Source organism: Sesamum indicum, linkage group LG4 (genome assembly GCF_000512975.1).
Source record: "Sesamum indicum cultivar Zhongzhi No. 13 linkage group LG4, S_indicum_v1.0, whole genome shotgun sequence".
Lineage (NCBI taxonomy): Eukaryota > Viridiplantae > Streptophyta > Magnoliopsida > Lamiales > Pedaliaceae > Sesamum > Sesamum indicum.
This window is the reverse complement of record NC_026148.1, coordinates 11,879,871-11,896,227: the sequence shown is the minus strand read 5'-3', so window position 1 is coordinate 11,896,227 and position 16,357 is coordinate 11,879,871. Positions and strand designations below refer to the sequence as shown.

The window sequence follows — 16,357 nt, the reverse complement described above, 5'->3', positions numbered from 1 at the left end:
ATCACACTCAACACCTCTCCCAATTCCAAACAGCATTTCCCTTCTCTCTTTTCTTTCCCCAACTCCCTTTGTTTTATATATGTGACCACATTACAAAGAAAAAATTATCAAACGCCTGTAAGGGTGTCAGTATTAAACAGGAAAATACGCAAAAACAAGGAAAAAGAAATGTTGGGGTGGTGGAGGGAGGAGGATGGAGGAAGAAGAAGAAGATCTCTTGAGTTTCTGTAGCTACTCGCACTTAGAGAGAGGTAAATCAGTGATGGTGCTTTTGCTTTTCTTTTTCCGGAAATTCTTGCTCGTTCTAGAAATATTTGTATGTGAATTATGATCCAATTATACTATTATTTTTTTCAATTAATACTAATTATGTTTTTTAAACATTCGGCTTAATAAAAATTAGGATAATTTTTAAAATTTGACAAAATAATAAATACATCTCATTATTTAAAAAATTATTAATATTCTTTATTGTAATAATCATCGAAGAACTAGCTCAATCAATAATTTTAAGATTTGTATTCTAATTTTGTAATAAATTGGCTATAATGTTCTCATGGACTATAAATTATAAATTTATTTTTTTAAAAAAAAATTGAATTTTTTTTATGACTAACTGCAAAAGGTTTTTAAAAAAAAATTTAATTTTTCTACCCGTTCAATTTTTTTATTTTTGTTAAATTGAAAAAAAAAGTAAAGTAAGAATAGAATTAATATAAATTTCATCAAATATTACATAACCTCATAAAAAATCACGGAATAGTTATAAATTTTAGTATTTGTAAGTATGCATTTTAAGAATAGAATCAAAGGAAGCTTTTCAAAACCAATTTCGAGATATTCCCAAATTAGTAGTAAAAGCAAAAAAAGATAAAATAAAATCACCAATTATCATAACATATAAATTTTAGAATTTTCTAAAATGAAGATGTGTAGATTTTATTTTATTAATTTTGATGAGAAGATCTCACTTATGTGACATTTATGGCCTTTCAGATGATGAAAAGTTGCTTTTACATTTACAACATATATAAAACCATTTAAGTCAAGCGTTCAAATTAGTTGGTGAGCATTAATTGTCCTGCATCCAAATATACAATCCTGCCACCAAATGTATCATAATTACAAGAAATCATTTGAGAAATTAAAGTATAATTAAAACTACAACTCTTGTACAAAAATCCAATTTATACAAACACCTTCTAAAACATATTTTAATAACACTCTTTAAAGGTGTAGCTATAATTTTGTTAAAAAAAATATATAAAATATTTATATATTTGGACGTAACCTCATGAAATGTCAATAATTTACCCAAAAATATATAAAATCATATTTTTCTATATATAAAAAATTCATATAATCTTTCAACTCCAGCCTATATCTGATTGGTGGTAAAAGGTAATTATAGTGTCAAATCAATACGTGATTGATATTCAATGATGAAAAAATATAATGAAATTACTTGTAATCCATAAGTGGGATGCTGGCATATTACTTTCTTCAGTGTCTTCTGCAATGAGAATTAACCTTTATGCACAACATAACACATATATATGATATTTTTCTTAAAAGGGCTTCAGAATGTACAGTGTACACTAAATTTAATCTGGCTATAGTAATGAAAATTGACATTTAAGAATTGTTATTCTTTAAACCGCATACATGCACAAGTGCAATTAAACCAAATATTTAGTTCATGTAGTCACTTCTCATTCACTTCAAAAAGATCAAGAACGGGCACTCCTAAATTAAAAGTAGTTGTTGATAACAAAAAATCATTTACTCCAGAGTATAAAGAATGACTAGTTTTTACAGAGTAGTTTTTGGTTGAAAAATGGACTCAATTACAGATTGTATATATGGGTTCTGTAGTTAATACAACACAAATCATCTAGAGACAAAAAAGTATATTACTACCTCAGAAGAAATCACCAAATGAGGGACAAAATTTACACAAGTTCCCTAAAATTCTGTTTCATGTCTTTTACCTAACTTTAACTTACATCCCTGATGATGTTCTGTTTATCCTTTGAGCACCCAATTTTGGGGCAGCAGCTTTCGTCACTCGGCCTCGTCCTGATAAAGGCTTGGGCCCTGTTGTGGGTGGAGGAGCTGCAATGGAAGCCCAAAGATCATCATCTGCCGATGATTTCAGGTTCATTGACTTGGACGACGATTTGGGAACTGGGGCAGCAATTGCTCCCCAAGGATCGTCCTCATCGACTGCTCTGCTGGCTTTTGCAGTTGAAGGTTTCGATGTGGATCTAGGAGCAGGATCTGCTGGAGCACCCCACAAGTCACTGTCATCATCTTTACTCGTCTTTAATGAGCTCTTTGGTCTTGAATTTGAAACTGAACAAAATATACACTTCGTATCAGATGAGATTCCACTTGCTGTCAAAAAATTTGATGCAAGAAAGACTTGGAATAGGGAGGAAGGGGAGTTGCTAGAGTCAAATTTTCTAGTTTCTTAAATAATTCCATTTAGTAATGTTCTTTAAATGGCATTACTAGTATGATTAACAATTTTCATGTGCTGCATATGTTGAATGCGATCTGAAGATTGCATACATAAGATGCCGAACTTTAACCTGTGGAGTATGATGAATTACCTTGTGTTTTTGGCACAGAGACAGGCCGCTTTTGGGCAGCTTGGATATTTGCAAGAGCTGCAGATGGTTTTGCCTCCTCGAGTGGTTCAATGTCATCCCAACCATCTTTGTCCCCATCATGCTCCCCATGAATGCCATTCTCAAGTTCTCCCCATCCATCAGTTGACGTAGGGGATGGAGGGTGATCAGCTAAATCAGTTAAATCAGACCTGGAACTTACACGGACTGGCGTCAAATTTACATCATCTGTTACTGCAACAATAGATGCCAATATCAGTGCTGATCAATGCATATACTAGTGCACAATCAGAATTCATTAAAGAATCTCTAAAGGAAATTCAATATTCTTAAGTATAGGAGTTCTATCTGAGTATAAACTTTTAGAAGGAAAGACATAAATCTACATTATAGTACATGCATCTCAGCACACATAGAGAGAGAGTGGAGGGAATGTGCACCAGAGCTGGTATTGGAGATTGAAGATGCAATCGGGGCACTTGTGCTTGATGAAGTGAGGGTATTCTGTTCAGAAGGTTTGCCTTTCATGGTCAAAGAGCTCATTGCCCATCTGCATCATGATAATGATATTGAAAGTAAGGCAGAGATTCCTTGATAAAAAAAATAGTGCCTAATATGTGACGTAAGGGGTACAGTTGCAAGTTAATGCAAGGAACAAGCAAAGTAGAAACAATCTCAACTTGCAACATAGTGAAGCTGGCAGACCATGTTGCCCTTGCCCGTAATTAAATGAACGAAACCTACAACTCAAGCATCGAGACTGAAAAACTTTTCTCAGGTAATGAATATAGTTTACATTAAAAAGTGAACCACTCAGTCAAATTCAACTCGAACATTTGGAACCAGAACACTGTAAAATCTTAACTTTAAAATTGTGATATTACAGAATTTCAAGGGTATTTTTTATGCTTTACTTGATCTTTAAATTCATCTTCACCTATATCCCAGAGGAGTTGATATATCGGTGCATGTATTTCTCAGTGCAGAATGTAGCAGTGTACAGTTTGCATCCCATTTGGCGTAATAGTATGCAAAAATGAACTCTGGGTAGATGTGTTGTCAACCAAAGACGCAGAGAACTTGTATAAGGAAACTCTTTTTGTTGCAGAACAGAAAGACCCATTGTATTTGTAGAACAATAGCAAGGCGTCTTCACCACATCATGGCACATGGCTACCACCAATTAATTAGCCTTTGTTTCTTTCTTTCTCTAAAGACAAAGAATATGGTAGGAATTTTTATTGAAATTTATTGAACAGCATCCCATGGCTGCACAGTCACATTAATAACTTGACCTTGTCATCTTTAACAGATTAATTCTATCCTTTTATCATTCATACTGATGCTAAGGATGTAATTATCATGTAGTCAGAATTTATTTTCTTTATTTTAATTTTTGCTAGAACTCTGAATGTTTATTTCATTAATACCATTTATTTGAATTTTCTAATACTTGGCTTTTCCAATCATCGCTGCGCATCTTGCAAAGGTCTCCCTCCACTTTTAGGAGAAAACAAGGGGTAAAAGAGAAGTTTCAATAAGAGATTGTGGAACCTTCTAACACTTGCTTACACAAAGCGGATCCGGGTGGGATAGGTAAGATATTTACGCTCTAGATTCATAGAAGTACTAGAAGAAAAAGTTTTAAAGTCGGCATACCCAAGTAAACTTGCATTTCCAGGTATAGATGAAATCCCTGTAGCCGCACCCGTGGTATCTCCAGTGATTGCCTAAAACAACCACAAGAACCATCAATCCTCATAAAGATATAGAATGAAAGAGAAAGGGGAAAGAGATAGCCATTAAACTAAACGCAATCAGCAAACGTCATTGTGAGAACTCAATATGACAAATACAATACCAAGCATAGTGATCATATTCTCAAACAACATTAAAAACTGAGTGACACCAATGAACCAACCAGCAAATATATGCAAACAATACTAATATCAACATGCATGAAGGCCTTTCCAGATATCACTTCATCAAAGGTATGGGCTAAATAAATAATACAGTTCTGACAAATGTGAGTACTATAAAGATCTATTGTAAGACCAGCACTTTCCAAATAGGAGTTCTATGTTTTCCACAGACAATATTTATTTTGATGGGTCCTAAGATAAAATTCAAATGCCAAAAGGAAAATTATATCACACAAGAATTAAAGAGGTTGACATCAGACATCTAAAAGAATACACTTTTTAACATTTTGGGAACAGCATGCACCATGGTTCCAACAAGATGAGACTTGGTTTAGCATAAAAATCAGCCAAAATATCTTAAGAAATTTAATGTGAAACTTTATATGCTATTATAATTCCAAACATTAACAAACATGCAGGAAGGGGACCAACAAGATTATTTTACACACCTTCTCATGGTATTGTTTCACTAATTGCAAAAATTGTTCAACAGCTTCAAACGCCTTTGACCGAACGTCACTGTGCAAAACAGAGAGTGAGAATATTACGGTAAACTAAACTTACACAAGTTCGGGGAGAAATGGCAATAAGTAATAAAGTGCACATAATATATAAGCAAATTTGCAGCAAAAATTCCGGTACTGTAAAATCACCCACTAAATCTGGATTATGTTTGATTTTTCCAGAGATAGAATAAAGACAAATCATGGGAGGTAGAAAGACATTATACTGGCATTATGTTGCATTAACCAACAGTAGGTCTCATTGAGAGGAAACAGTTAAATCCTTACAGAACGCCAAGTGCAATATCTGTTTTATAACATTACGTCATGTTGACACTTCTAAAAGTGACTGGTAGTACCTCTGGTAATGGAGGTCAACCTCATAAATTTATTGAGGTAATCTTACAATAGCATGTCAGTTCCACTAACCAAGTATCAGTTGACTATCAGTATGGAACTTCCAGAGAGTACAATTCAAAGAAAATCCTTAATAACAGGAAGCATGAACCTCAGCAGTAAACTTAGGAAAAGGGTGAGCGATATAAATGAAAGGTGAATCATAATAAATCAACCAATAAGAAGAAAATGATACCTGTCAAGATCAATTGTCAGGACAACAATATTTGGCAAAATTCGAGTCGCAATCTCAGAGGCATCATAATAAGAACTGGTGGCACATAAAGCCATAATACCTGACATGAAAGGAGTAACATTATTGGAAGAAGGGAAGAGCAAGGTAGAGGAAGCTTTTGGGAAGAGAAGGACAGCATATTTTTTAAGATCTTGGAGGAGAAAAGTTGTTCAAATAGGAAATTGTCTCAGCCAACAAGGTAAGTAAGTATCCAGGAAGTTACCAACTCAAAGGCATCTTAAAAGTCTTCCTAATATGAGGTCAAGAAAACTAGTAAACCTTTTACCTGCTCCTCGGGCAGGAGAAAATGTATCACGCAAAGCTCGAACTGTGAAAGCATTTATCAGAACTCTTTTCCTTGTCTGCATTGCAGTAAATTCGTGTGGTTAATATTCTCACAGGATATTTCTCTCAGTACAAATAGACATAAAGTGAGTTATAAATTCTTAAAGGTCAAAAAAAGGATAATTAAGAAGGACAAATGGGTACAGACCCCTTCACTGAGGTAACTGGCAATATTTCCGAGCAATATGGTAGTATTTGTGCGAATTGCTGGTTCTTCATCAACCTGCATCACATATAGAAGTAGATAACGCCAGTCCTGCCTAAACTATAAAGGGCATAGAAGTAAAGTTGGCAAAAGCAGCACATTCAAGTAACACCCTGCTTGCGAAAAAGCATATAAAACGCATACCTGCAGCTTGGAAAGAAACTTTAACAATGATCCTGATATTGTGCGCTGAGAGAGCTGTGACAAGATATTAAAAGAAAAAACAACTAAATAAACTAATAAGTGGAAAGAAAGATGAAGAACTAACGCAAATAGTGCTAGCTCAATTATCAGGCTGCACATCCTAATCACTGCATGATTTGACTCGCCATTTATTTATCTTATATCATGTAATATCAACAATGTTCACCAAAAAGGCAAAATCAAATTCAAAGGTGCTGGTCATCGCCAAAAGAGCCAAATTCTAGTGCTCATAACTTCAAATTGCTATAAACCTTATAGTATTTTATCTACCATATCATTTTCAATTGACATCCCGTAACAATGAAGCACACACAAAGTATGTCAAACGAATGGACACTTGGTTATTTACTTTTTATTACAAAAAGAAATTGTAATAAAAATATTATTTTTTTTTTAAAACGCATAACATTTTTATTACAAGTCATGGACAATATCCATGACTTGAGAAAGAACAAATTTAACTGTCGAGTCGTGGATGTGCTGTGACAAAGGCTGAGCGCCAGCCTTGACTTGTGAACTGATGAGCGTCACCTTAACTTTTTCTTTTTTTTTGTTAAATATTATATATATTATTCTTATTAAGGATGGATGTCAGCCTTTGTCAAGGACTAGAAAATTTTTTATTTTTTTCTTTAAAAAAAAATTGAGTAGTGGATCGGGCAGTTTTTTTTAAAAAAAAAATTCACGAAATACATTTTAAAAAAAATAATTTTTTTATTACAACTTTTTTTGTAATAAAAAGTAAATAAGCCAATGGGCACTGGCGTCTGTTAGTGAAAATGAGGAATGTGGAGTAGCAGATTCCACAAGTCATTAAAATGAACATTTTATGATGCGAAATAAGCATTACATACTGGTGCAAGTTCTATTATTTTAAGTAACAGTACCTGCAAGTGGCGGGGCAGTACATGTGTAATTTAGTTATCTATTGCTAATCATGCACTTTAAAAACATCTAAATCTAATTCAAGCAGACATGCCCTTCAGAAGTTGCACTTACCTTAGGAGCCAGGACAAGCATAGATTTCAGAGTCAGTTCACGTAGAAAAGCAGATGTGTCGGAGAAGCCATTAGCAACATGAGGGTAGACCTGTTATAGAACAGCAAAATTTCCTCAGCTCCGCAAATACTAAAGAGCATGTTGGAAGTTTGCACATCAACTACAAAGGAATGGAACTATAAATATGAAATGATAATATGATATCATACTTGTTCATCAACAGTTTGTGAGGACAATGACTCGCCGTACTGATCAATATGCTGCAGAAGACCAACACGAATTGCACGATCATTTGATGCAAAAAGTTTGACAATTGTTGGTAAGACCTGCAGAAGAACAATTAATAACAACAAATCATTCATGTCCCATTCATCAATAGTAAAGCTCAAACAAACAAAAGCTTGCCATATAGATTTAGAGAACAGTAACCTTAAGACCATATTCTTCTGTTGAAAGCCAAGATCCCATTTTCAACAATGCAGTCAAAGCAGGTGCAGTAGCTGAACCAAATTCTAACGCGGATGCTAGTAATGGAAGCAGCTGTACAAAACCAATATTGTAGTGAAGCAACTAGCATAAGATTAAATCTCAAAGCATTGGACATCATAAATACCTTCTTCACCACTATCTCGCGAGGAAGCTGGTCGGCCAGATTTGGAAGCTTACGGAAAAAGGTATCCTTTTCCACACTGTCCTTCAAATTAAGAATTTCCATAAAATGTATGGTCTCGACCAACTTATTTTGAAAATATTCTGCCAATGCATCAAAAACAAATTTTAGCTCATTAAAAGAGAAATCCTACACATTCGTTCAGTAGCCATTTAAGGTTAAGTCATGAATCACTAATTTCTATTTGCTGGGTGAAAAGTTGAATAAGATGAAGAATGTAAAGCAATTAGGCTCCACGAATAAAAGATAAAAAAGAAAAAAAAGCCCGCAAAAGAAAAGAATTGTAATGCTATGCCCAGTACTTGATCTATCCAGGCAATATTCAGCTTGATGCACTATTCAGCTTGATTGAAAAGTCGAGCAATAACCAACAAAGAGGATGAAAACAAAAGTGGAAGTCTCTATGCAAGTATTCACGCCGCGAAGATATACAAAGGAAAAGTTTGAGTTATAAACTAAATGTGCTATGCCATACACACAGGATTAAGAATATGCTAAAGCCAAATTTTGTGTATGGGGGAGGAACTTAATTAACGTTCAGATAACAGGACGTACAGGCCATTGAGTTACTAAACTAGCAAAATCAAATGATAATACCACTCAGAGTTGTCTATATCGAATTGAAGCCATCTTACTTTCCCAAGCACCCATCCCAAACTAAAGTGCAAGACAATTTGGTGCCTAATTGAAAATCCCTTCTGCTCTCGATTTTGTTTGCGATTAATTATTACTTTTTGTGGAAAAAAAGCAGTTGGATTTTTGGGGTTTTGTTCACTGGAAACCTTTACCTACTAGCCTAAAAGAAAAATGAAGGTAATATTGGTCTTTGAATAAAATAAAGCAGCAAGTATTTTCTAATCAGACAAACAGCTGTCACGAGAAGTATGAGCACCGACTTTAGCTTTTTTCTAATCGTATATGGTAGACTTGAGTTCTTGCCCCCTCCCCCACCCCCCAACACACAAAAGGAAAAAGGCTATATTCCAAGCACAAACCACAACACTCTGAATGCATTTATTGTTGTACAGCAGTTCATTTAATCACCATGCGCGAAGAGGCTGATATTGTGAATTTTCCTTTTTGTGAGGGCTGGGAAGGAAGGGAAATGAAAGAATGGGCAATTGGAAAAATCCAATGATATCAAGATTCAGGCGTCAAAGTGAATTCAAAGTAACAAAGGCCTCATACTTATAAATCAACTTGTGCCACAGATTTTCACAGAAACAGGAAAGGGAAGAATGGTTATGTATCAGTTATTGGCTGTGTAATAATTGAGTTAAGCTGCACATATTTGACAAGTAAATCCAAAATTAAACAAAGCAAAAGAAAATTTAAGGGGAGTGAAACTGCACTATTTTTGTTTCAACGTTTTAACAGCCCATCCATTTCACATATACAATAAATGGGGGATCAAAATAAGAAGTCATACAAACTAAACTTATAAGTCTTAATTCAATAAAAAAAATTCCTGGAAATGCACCAAAAGCTGATCACGAGAAGAGCAAAGATTTAAGAGCAACAGAAGCACTGGGGGGCCTCGAGATGGTAAATACGAGGGAAGAGTAAAATATCTAGTCATATAATAATTGATTGAGTTCAAGCAGAATTAATAATATCCCGTGCCTAAAACATGAGAGAATGAAAAAACTAAGATGATTGTCTTTACCCTATTAAAACATAATGTTACCGGGTGTAGACTGTACAGTTAGACGCAAAAGGAATATGTAGTAGGTACCATTGGATATTTCAATCCCCTATATAAGAAATCAAAGAAAAAGAACCCACCACTATTATCCAGAAGCTTTGTTGAATTCAACCTGCGAGAAGGCGTAGAACTCAAGAGACGCTGATAATCTTGAAGTAGAGACTGCAAACAGGAAAATAGACCAATTTTAAATTAAAATGAACTTACCAAACCAAGTGGAAGTTGAAGCAACTACTAAATGAAAAGAATCAAGCTGCATTATATACATATATCCTGTAGCTGAGATAAATTCCCAAGCAGGAACTAAAAGGAAAGGTAAAAAAACAGTCTCACCTTTGGTATGCTAGCAGTATTGCGCAACTCCTCTGTTCTACTCAACTTCATGCCAGAAAAGAGTTCATAAATTAGGCAGCCTAACAATTGCCACATAAAAGACTATGAGTAGAACATTTTGAAAAATTAAAATAGAACTAGAACTGGGGTCAAAGATGTAAAGGTTTTTAAGGCAAAAAAAGGAAATGAGAAGAAAGAAAAGTTGGGTGCACAGGCAAAAGAAAAATCTGAAAAACAAAGAAAGGGATGTAGAAAGAAAGAGAAACAGCTTCCTTAGTGAAGAGAAGCATAATCGATGGCTGACTTTTGCCAACTGGAAGAACATTATCTGAAGAGCCTTTGGTCCATTCAGAACTTGGTCCAGACATTATCCTAGTTTCCCACACTAACATCATATGCAAAAGAATAGATTATGTTTGCTTAACACAAATTCAGAGTTTTGAAGGATTCAAATGCCGTCTTCAATTGCTTGAGTTCTTTTACAGATAATACCAAGCATATCAAGCTTTTGCCAGAAAAAGAATTATCCCATTTCAACAAATATTTAAATCATATTAATCAATACTCAAAGCAATCTCAGACGTGTTGTAAATATTTTAATCATATTAGTCAAAAATCAGGTCTTGCAGCCACTCGAGAATTTTCAGCCTCCCACTTATTACATAATGACTATAGTGATCAATTTAAATCCATTCATCAAATAATTTATTTAACAACCCCACTCCCTATTGAAGTGTTACACTTACCCAGGCCCCAAGAATCTATAGCCCAAGGTGGAGAGTTTCTGATAGCAGCCCAGTCGGATTTTGACAACTCCATTGGTTTGTATTGTGAACCAATAAGCCATTCATATTGCTGTGTCAGAATAATGGAAAACAAATAAAATTTAACCACTAGACCATCCAACAAGCTAGTCCGTAAAAAGCAGCACAAAATTGAGCATCTATTTTCAAATAAAATATACAGTGAATCAGCAAAAAGCAAACCAGATTATAAGGTATTACAAATTAATGATCAAATCTTTTTGAGATAACAACTATATCTACAATAAATAATATTCTGCAAAGATGGAAAATCTACAAGTTGAAAAGGCAAAGCTCTATTCTTTGCATTTTTATTATTTGAAAATGCATTTTGGAGATATTACTCAAAAGCAGTCTCGTATGTTTTAAACAAAAAATGCACGAGTTTTGCTTATTTGCTAATTATTTCCTGAAAACATTCTAAAATCAATACCCAGTTTGAAAAGTCAATATACTATTTTGACAAGTTTCCATTTAAGAGGAAAAAAGAAGCTCAATAAGTAAATCAAAGATATGACTCGAGATGAAATGTCAGATCCACTTGTACTCTACAGGTCTGTCTATGCAATAAACTAGTCTGTAATACTTTATTTTCGGTGATAAACCCGAGGCCCGAGGGAATATTGAAAAACAATATAACATAAGATTACCAGAAAACAAATGTGCTTGGTTCAGGATATGTGAAAATGGAGGCAGCTTGGCTAGTTATGTCGAGAGGTTGATGTGATGGTTATTTCGTGAAAATATGTTTGCTTATAGATACTTGCAACATTTCAAATAATGCACTATGAAAAATGAGTTGTGGTTTCTTAAGAGGGGAGGACACTATATGAAAATAGGGTAGAAAATGGTGGAGAGGGATTCGAACTACTTTTTTATATTTTCATAAATGAGCTTTAAAAATGTCCATCTTTAAATATTCAAACTGGACATAAATGCTTCAACTTGGCATTTTCACCACATTTTATGAAACGCTTTAACATCTCTAGCCATCATTTTCATATTTTATTCCCATGACACGAGGAAGCACAAAATATAGATTTCCAATAATTCACTGAGAAAAATTGTGGAAAAGAAGGTGCCAAAATTGACAACTTACAAGCATTGGTCCAGTAGCAGCTTCATTATTCCCATCAAACTCAGACAAAACATCAAATGCGTGGAGTTTCCAGTCCAAAGTTTGAGTGACAACAACACTAGCCATACAAACATTACCATGAACCTGCAGTAACCAATACAAAAGACATAATTTTGACTCATAGTTTTACAATCAGTGACATGATTAAGGGTGGGAGCGCACACCTGTATAGGGCCTATATACAGTCCGCTTAGAGCCAATTCAAATAAACTTGCCTCCAAACGGAATGTTAAAAAATAGAGAACTACCTTTAATTAGACATAATATGCATACCAGTTTACAATCATTATTCAAGAAGCTCACAGCTTTTGCTATCCGGTGAAGTCCCCATGCATAATACTCATCCCTGACGCAAGAAGAGAGTAAACAGATAGAATTTACATGGTCTAGCAAACAGGAGGACAAGATCCAGAAATATTCAGAGAGTTTAATTTGTTTTCCTTTTTCTAATCAGAATAAGGTGGACTTCTTTGGGCAAAGGCTAAAGAATAATGTGATTAAACCCACTGTTAGAATTCATGTCCAGAACGATAACAATAAAAAGTCATCCAATTTACTAATCATAATTCAGCCTATGTAATCACAACATGACAACCATAAACGATTTACATTTTACAACCGCAGACAAAAGGCATGTCAAGAGCCAGTACAAGCTAGAATAACAGTAAGGAAGAGATAATTGAAATATTCAATACTGTTTACACCTTTGGCTGCCTTCTAATCCCAATTCCTTGATCTTTTCAGAGAGTGGCATAACAGGCTCAGTCACCATGTAGATGGTAACCTTCGCACTAGAACCATCCAAAGTTTCTACCTCAGTACTATGCAGAAATGACAATATATTTGGATGTCTGACCTGAAAGAAGTTGAAAACCCTTCAGAACTCTAGAAAATAAGATTAACACCTAAGGAAACGAGATGCATATGTCCATTCACCAAACGACAAAGAACTGCAAAATATAGATAAAGAAGGGAAAACATAATAAATCAAGACCTATTGGGAGGGGGAATCATATAAACTTCTTTGCAGGAGTATCAAAGGCTAATGGTGAACTTTCATAAGCGTCTATAGGAACTTCACTGTTATATTTCTTTATCAGCAATGTGATGCATTACTTCTTCCTTCTTTCTGAGATTCCTTTTACCTTGGGTCAATGCAATAACAGCGACAACCATTACTTTAAGAAAAATTGCAAGTAAACCACCAACTAGGGGACTGTAATTGCCTGTCATTTCAAGATAAGCTCTTACATCGTTCTATCACTTAAAGTGTGAGGTTGCATTTAATCTATTAGCTATTAGATACTGTCAGGCTGTAGTTCTTATTTTATCATTCTTCAACCAGAAAAACAATAAATTCCTCCAGCAACAAAGGCATCATTCTGAATCTGAATTTATAATTAGCAAAACACATTTACATTTTAATACAGACTTCATCAGGCAGAATTTAGAAAAATAAACTGTAGGATTGAAATTTTGCATGGAATACTGATCATAAAGGCAAATGCTGAAGAAGATACCTGTCAGATACAATGTAGGAATGTATTACATCAATAACCACTCCAAGAAAATAACAATTATCAGGACAATAATTAATGATAAAGATATTGCAGAACTATAAGCTCCCGACACTCAATGTAGCCAGGGAGTTGCGCAAACACAGACATTTTCAGGTTGCGCCGCAGTGTTACACAATGTAAGTCAGTGAAGATAAACAGAGAGGCATTTACAAGCTAATCAACATGCACCAATGGGTATCATAGGGCAAAGGGAAAACAAGAAGCAAGTTGAATTCTTGAATAAATTGAGCTCAAGAAACTGGTTCGCACTTAAACTAGAATTGGAGGTAGTCAATTGAGGATGCAAGGGAAAGAACAAAAGATACTGTTATCTTGCAACTGATACACATCTGATCAGAAGCTCACCGTCCGAAGGCGTTTGACACCGTTACGGCCAGCAACTAAATGACCATCATTTGCGTTGCTCCCCGAAAGAGAAAATATTGAGACAGGAGCTCCATCATCCTGTTGAATAAAAGAAAACAAAAGACAACAAAGTAATTAGAGAACATGTCAATGGTCGAAGGAAATAGAGCATGATATTCATGCAGGTTTACCTAACTAATTTCAGTTATCTATTAACTCTCGTACAAATTGATCGGAAGGAACGGCGGCAAGCTATCACATTTTGTAAATATTCTAGGAATGGATCCAAACATAGATTAATTCTAATTCAAATGAAGTTAAAAAACAAATGGTGAAAAAAAAAATAAGTTAGAAGTGTATAGTCTTCTCAAGATAAGTCATGGACCATTCAAGTTGTAGACCAGTGGTGTTTGAATAACTTTTTGACACTTAACCATACTTAAATTCCTGAAATTACTCGTCCATGTTTCTGATCAATTCTCATAGCAACATTACCATAGAGTTGACCTACTAGAATAAGCACCTGAGCAGCATGTTTCAGTGACTAGTCACATTTAAGAGGAAATGTGCCATGAGCTCCACCTCTCATGATGGACATCTTATGCCATCAGAACTCGCCAACTCCTAGGACCCGTCAACATAAATATAAAGCAATGCATGAAAATGGCCATAAACAACCATGATTGAAGGAAACCAGAAATATGGATATTTTTGTATTCACTTAGTCAAAAGCCATCTAAAGACACAAGAGTTTGGAATATCCTAAAGAACATACTTTTCTCATTATCCTAAAAGAAAAACAATCAATAATAACAAAATTAATTAACTGGTAAATACAAAGAGTTGAAACAAGTTATAGCACCAATGATACCAATAAACGGGTTTACAGCCAAAAACCCAAAACAAAATGGATATCCAATGAGAAAGTAGGACATTTAATCATATGTGCATCTATACAACAACTTCTTGATGTTTACTTTTCTTGGAAATCAAAGGTGGGACAGTAAGATCAGATTTTACTTGCAAGCATATACTGCTAAAGGTGCTCATCCAACTTTATCACTAATTACAAATACTTTCGACTACAAACCTCGAAAGACTGAAACAGGCAAAGTAAAATGCAATAAAGCTATCATACCAAAAACGAAATGCCCTGATCACCAAGAAATAAGTCGGAGCTCCATCAGTTCTTATTGAAACCAAAAATGCATTCCACTGTAGGAATCTCCTCACCCCTCCCCCCCAGGAGACAACACGGAAGCTAAAAGTTGGAGACACTAAATCCTTTGAGCTTTTAGTACAATTGATCTCATTAACAGAAAACATATGCATCTAATGCCCTATAGACATCCTGAGATTCGCAAACTTCGTGTTCTGCGAACCAAAATCCAATCTAATAAATCACAAACTTCATTCTCTCTACATCACTTCGACTTCCATTGCCTCCACCAATCGATATCCGCACAACAAAAAACAAACAACACTCCAACATAGTGTTTACTTTCCCACCACCAACATTGATCTTACAATACCAGAACTTAACAACGCCAATTTGAGAAAATTCGGAAAACAAATCCAATCAAATGAATAAAAATCCAGCAACTACAAAGAACTCAAAGTAGGCAGAATAAAATGGAATAGCGGCAGAAACCTTGGAGGTTCCACGGTAGTGAACCCAGGATCCCCATGCTGAAGCGTACGGCTCCCCGATGTTATACGGCAGATCCTTGACGCCCGTACCCGATCCGCCAACCACTCCTTTCAAGAATTTCAGCATCTTCGTTCAGAGCCCCGCCCGATCAAGGAGAGGGAGAGAGAGAGAGAAAGTCGATCGATCTACTCTGCTGGAAGAGGGGATTTGCGTACTGTACGCCGTCGTGACAGAGTGCGAAACACAGGATAGATTTTTTAAAATGCGTTAAAATGGAGTAATTGAATCCACCATCCTTGATTCTCTGCTTGCAGATGTATCTTATCTCCCTGTTCCTCGACCGTGCGCAACCGTTGATCCACTACAGACTGATGGTCCAACAGTAGTGATGGGCAATAATCGACGGCGGTGCAGAAAAATAGGTGAAATTAAGTAAATTGGAAAACAAAAACAGTAAAATGATTTCATGGGAAAAGGAAAACATGATGCCGTGTTTGTTTGACACGGAATCCCATTTTTTTGGGTTTTTAATTTTCCGTCATCATATTTTTTTAATTTTATTAGAATAATTTTGAATTAAGGAAAAAAAATAATCCCAACAATTGGGAATAAGCATAGAAAATTCGATAATATTAGAATATTACTCTACTTTAATAGAATATATCGTTTTTTTATAATAGTAAGTATTAA

General features: G+C 35.0%; 1 protein-coding gene across 2 annotated transcripts; it reads right to left on the bottom strand.

Moving 5' to 3' along the window:
* On the bottom strand, window positions 1,765-16,071 carry LOC105160790 (probable inactive serine/threonine-protein kinase scy1). 2 transcript variants are annotated; one of them, XM_011078280.2, is made up of 21 exons: window positions 15,668-16,071; window positions 14,017-14,115; window positions 12,796-12,947; window positions 12,365-12,437; window positions 12,053-12,175; window positions 10,897-11,005; window positions 10,151-10,230; window positions 9,898-9,979; window positions 8,056-8,195; window positions 7,872-7,982; window positions 7,652-7,768; window positions 7,443-7,532; window positions 6,384-6,437; window positions 6,183-6,257; window positions 5,976-6,051; window positions 5,651-5,750; window positions 5,005-5,074; window positions 4,293-4,363; window positions 3,074-3,183; window positions 2,616-2,861; window positions 1,765-2,355 (listed from the first exon to the last, which is right to left on the bottom strand). In XM_011078280.2, exons 1-21 carry the CDS (start codon window positions 15,791-15,793, stop codon window positions 2,003-2,005), a joined length of 2,457 nt encoding a protein of 818 aa, XP_011076582.1. In that variant the 5' UTR covers window positions 15,794-16,071; the 3' UTR covers window positions 1,765-2,002. The 2 variants fall into 2 exon arrangements, with proteins under 2 accessions (XP_011076582.1, XP_011076581.1); XM_011078279.2 differs by having other exon boundaries at window positions 2,616-2,867; window positions 15,668-16,068.